Source organism: Nicotiana sylvestris, chromosome 8 (genome assembly GCF_000393655.2).
Source record: "Nicotiana sylvestris chromosome 8, ASM39365v2, whole genome shotgun sequence".
Classification (NCBI taxonomy): domain Eukaryota; kingdom Viridiplantae; phylum Streptophyta; class Magnoliopsida; order Solanales; family Solanaceae; genus Nicotiana; species Nicotiana sylvestris.
In genome coordinates this window covers 216469931-216474694 of record NC_091064.1, presented here as the reverse complement: position 1 = coordinate 216474694, position 4764 = coordinate 216469931, and the positions used below count along the sequence as shown (strand labels likewise).

Below are 4764 nucleotides of genomic sequence, written 5' to 3'. Positions count from 1 at the left end.
TTCAAATTCCATATTAATTAACCTCTGATTTGGAAGGTTCAAGATTAAGCCTATTTTGAGCTAACTATATCTTGAAGGACATTTTTTGTTTGATTACAGCTTCTGTGATATTTCGAGAAATCTAAATTACTTTTATTTGTTGATTTTGTTATAGACTGATTATTAATCAAAGAGAAGTTTAATTTAAAGAAGTCAGATCGCTGACGTATGTATTGGGTCATGAGCAATAGGCCAATAACAACTTAATAAGTAAATAAAAAAAGTTTATTGCCAAACGCCCACACTAAGATAATGCTAAGATGATGTAAAGAAATGCCAATATTGGTCCACATTTTACTCTTTTAGGGGTGATAGGAATCGTGTCAATGAATCTATGTCATAGCTGTATATTTTCCTTAAAAGTAATAAACTTTTTAGACATTTTTCTCATGTGTTTGGACTTACTTCTTTGTTTTATTTGAGGGTAAATAAAATTATATAGACAATCTTTTCTGGAGGTCGTTTGCATTAAATTTTTAGTATATTCATATAATTGTTAGCATCAGCTTATTAGAAAACAAGAATTAGCATTTCTCCGAATGAATTAGTTCTACGACGCATAATTATATTGCAGTAACAACGTCTTTGCTTTTAAAGACACTGTTCTATATATCTCCTCAAAAGGAGCGTGACTCAGACACTTGGTTTCTATCTATGTTGTCTCTTTCTAGCTTATCTTTATATCATGATATATTTCAAATTCATGGTGTTGGACTTGTAGTAGTAGTTAATATATTTTATACTAAAAGAATATTTTTTTATTTCTTAGAATGGGAGCAAGAAGCTCTCATGATAGAGATCAGGATGAATACAAAGTAGCAGATATTTCCAGCAATGCATAAATCCAAGCTGATGGCAATATGGTTAATCATGTGGATGATAAGTAGTAGTCATATGCTCGAGTTTGATTTAGTAAATTATTTTAAAAGAAAGGCACAATAAAATGAAATATTTGCCCAGTTCTACATACGCTGGGCCTTGGGGATGTATATTTGGTTTTCCTTTTCTATGTCTCACTATTTACTAAGATAAGAACTGTTCTTTTTTGTTTGTGAAAGCTTATTCTAAACAATTTATTGCTGTTTAGAGTTGCAATCACATAAAAATATGCATTCATACACGGTCAAAATCATATCAGAACTCAAATTATTGGACTATAATTGTTGGGCTCATCTAGTATTAGGAGAACTCTTAAATAAAGTAAAACTTGAAGGACTTGATTGCAAAGTATCCTCCTTTATATAGTGGAAGTGGACTAGTCTTCTTTCCTCGTCTGATTTTGTTTTTGCTTATAGTGCAGAACAAGTCCAAATTTAAATTGTCCTCTTCCTCCAAACTTTCAGAAAAAAGCTCAAAAGCAATAGTACACACCTACTGTTTCACCTTTCTTCAGTAAATCAGAGCAAAATCAGAGAGAAATGAGTTTCTTGTCATCTTCCTCTCATTAAATAAACACCCCCCACAATTTTACTTTTTTGTACATTTTAGTCCTCTTTCAATAACTTTGTGTATTACTATTATAGCCACACTACAAGGAACAAGAAAAGGGAGAGTTTATTTTTATCAGAGAGTTTTGAAACTATTTCCAAGATTTCAATTTCAATGTCTTCTGAATTATTTGTATTTGACAACACTTTCTTTTCTGACCCTTTTTCTCCATCTTTTATTGATACTAATAATATCTTCCAAAATAATATCCAAGATAACAACTTTACTATAATTCAAGAAACCCCAATTGATGACACAAATTCTTTTGATCAAATTTCCTCAGTTCTTCTCTCATCTTCACCACCAAGTCATCAACTTGAAAATCTTTCACTTTGCCAAACAATTCCATTAAATGGATTTGGTGATTATTCTGTTAAATCAGAGGAATTTCAAGTTCATTTTGAGTCTGATTTTATTGGTTCTGGTTCTAGTTCTTGTATCAGTAATCCTTTAATGGTACCTCAAAACTGTGCTGAAAATGCTGTGAAGTTGATGCAGAGGAGTTTTAGTAGCCATTCTTTTGATAATAAACCAAGTTTCTCCATTTTTACACCTCAGTTTGATAGTTTAATTGAGTCCTCAAATTATCAAACACCTGCACTTAGCTCCCCTGAAAATAGCTTTTCTTCTGGTCAAATGAGAAGGGTGTGCAGCACTGGTGATTTGCAAGTTAGTCCTCTTTCTAAATTCCCATTTTTTTTAGTAATCTTTTAATTCCAATATTCTATTTATTTTTTTTGACATGTTTAAATGATATGAAAACTTTTTAGTAATTTTGAACTTTTCATATTACTAATAAAGTCGGAATCAGAATTTCAATCTTATTGGTTCTTGATTTTAGAACGAAGACTTCAATGGTTAATGGTTGGGTTCTAACTTTAATATTCTTATATATTTAATAAATTTTAAATACCAAATACATCGTCAAAGCAAAAATTATTGTGTTTGGGCGATTATCTCAGTATTAGTAACCAAACAAGGGACTAGGCGATACTAAATTTTTATCCTAAAATTATTTTTTCTTATCCATCGTACCAAACAACCCATCGTTTGTTCTATTTTTCAAAACTTACGTTCAGTCAAATGGTGTCACGTAAAATGAAATGAGATAGTATATTTTTTTTTTTAAATTAACAAAAAAAAAACCTCCGGAGCAAGGAAAAGTAACTCTGTCTGGTATCAATAACGATTAACATATTTATTTTTTTTGAGAGAGAAATTAACAAAAAAGGAAGAAAATAAAAAAATTCTTGATCATTTACTCTTTTTTTTTTTTTGTGGTTTAACAGAAGATGAAGACAAGTCAAACAAGGAACACTTTATCTTCAAGTCCATTATCAGGAGAAAGAGCATTTATAGAGGAAGCAGCAAATATCAAAGTGGGACGTTATAGTGCTGAAGAAAGAAAAGAGAGAATTCATAGGTACAGAGCAAAGAGAACACAGAGAAATTTTAACAAGACTATTAAGGTAATTAATATGCACAAATATTTCTCCAAATTATTTTAGAATTTATTATTTGACTGAATATTAGCATTAATTGGTTATACCATGGTCCAACAACAGTATGCATGTAGGAAAACACTAGCCGACAACCGTCCAAGAATACGTGGCAGATTTGCACGTAATGATGAAGCTTTTGGAGAGATTCCCAAAACTACAATGTTTAATAGATTTGAAGATGAAGATGAACTTTGGGTAATTAATATTCTCTCCCTCATCTTTATTTTATCAACCATAAAGCTTTATTCTTATTTAAATTTGAGTTTTTAATTGTATTATTATTGGCGGATTCAATAATGAGTTCGCAGGTTGAATCTTATATAATATATATACATACTACTATGTTTTTGCAAAAAAAAAAAAAACAAATATATATAGAGTTGAGTGTACATTTCAAGTACGCGAAGCTAGGAATTTTTTCAAGGGTGTTCAAATTTGAAAGAAATGAAAAAAATTCTCTGATAAAGATTGTTCAATATATATGTTATATATATACACCTCTAAAACTTAATATTTTACTTATATACATAATGTGATTTTTGGCGAAGGATGGTCAGTTGACCACACTTGATAGGTTGTAGCTTCGCCCCTGATTTCAAGACTAGTCTCTCAACTCATCATTACTCACAACGTTTAAATTTTGGATCCATCATTGTGCATTATTGAAGTATTGGTTAATTAGTAAAATTGAGCCCTTAATCTTATAATTTTTCTTTTTGTTTTACTTTGGTTGTAGATTGAAGGAGTTCATGAAGAGGAACAAGATCAAGGCTCAATAGGGAGAGGAGGACTACCATTCTATCACAACTTTGGTTCAATGACACAGTATCATCAACAATATTCAAGCTATTAAATTGGGTCATTAAAATTAATTTATGACAGTGCAAAAATTAAGGATAATATTAGCCTCTAGGAGCAAAAGAAGAGGCAGATGGTAGCTTGGTTTAATGAATAAATTAGGTGCACTTGTAGTTGCTACATTTAAATGTCTATGGAGGGAGTAGACTAGCAAGGAAAAATTGTTTTTTCCACTTTTTGTATTTTAATTTTATTTAGAAACTTAGTTAACAGGCCATGTGCAACTCATTCCTCTATTTTATTAAATATAGATTACTATCCATTGAATCTGTAAATAATATCGCTGTTTCATTTGTGTCTAATAATAGTATTGACTATTGAGTACTATGAGGTGATTATGACTTTGCTTGTGCAAATTTACTATGTTAATTATGCATGTTTCGAAATACTAATCGTTTTAGGAGAATCCAAAATATTTAGAATGCGTGCAATATGCATGGAACGCGTATTTAAACCATGCATATTACGAAGACCAACCAAAAGAAAAAAAGAATTTTCTTCTAGCTTAATTTTCGTATAGTAACAGTGTAAAATAATTTTTAAACTACCTGGCAATAAAAAAGAATAAGTAAAAATAACGGCTAATTACCTGGAAAATAAGATAAATAACCTTTTACGATAAAATTAAATTACGCTAATAGTGTAAAAATTATTTATATTATCAGCTTATATAAGTTCGATCCATTTTGGGAAAATTCTTCTTTGTCTTCTTATTGTGGAAAAGGAGGGAAGGCAAAGGTTCGTAGGAGAACAACCATCCCGCGAAGGAGAGGAACCATAAATGTAAGGAACTTAGGTTTTTCAGCCGGTTTAGTATAGTAGCCTTCATTCATGATACTCGGCTAGGATCTGCCATGTTTCAGTAGGCCCTAAGCAC

General features: G+C 30.7%; 1 protein-coding gene across 1 annotated transcript; it reads left to right on the top strand.

Annotated features, from left to right (window-relative positions):
- The first annotated feature begins 1311 nt into the window (after positions 1-1311).
- Positions 1312-4211, top strand: LOC104237894 (zinc finger protein CONSTANS-LIKE 10-like). Its single transcript, XM_009792127.2, has 4 exons — positions 1312-2196; positions 2817-2996; positions 3093-3224; positions 3766-4211. Exons 1-4 carry the CDS (start codon positions 1642-1644, stop codon positions 3880-3882), a joined length of 984 nt encoding a protein of 327 aa, XP_009790429.1. The 5' UTR covers positions 1312-1641; the 3' UTR covers positions 3883-4211.
- The last annotated feature ends 553 nt before the right edge of the window (positions 4212-4764 follow it).

Bases quoted from the DNA above. Each gene is read 5' to 3' on its own strand.
- LOC104237894 (XM_009792127.2), top strand. From the start codon at position 1,642: ATGTCTTCTGAATTATTTGTATTTGACAACACTTTCTTTTCTGACCCT. The intron at 2,197-2,816 runs GTTAGTCCTCTT...GTGGTTTAACAG, and splicing joins GCAGCACTGGTGATTTGCAA to AAGATGAAGACAAGTCAAAC. The intron at 2,997-3,092 runs GTAATTAATATG...GTCCAACAACAG, and splicing joins ATTTTAACAAGACTATTAAG to TATGCATGTAGGAAAACACT.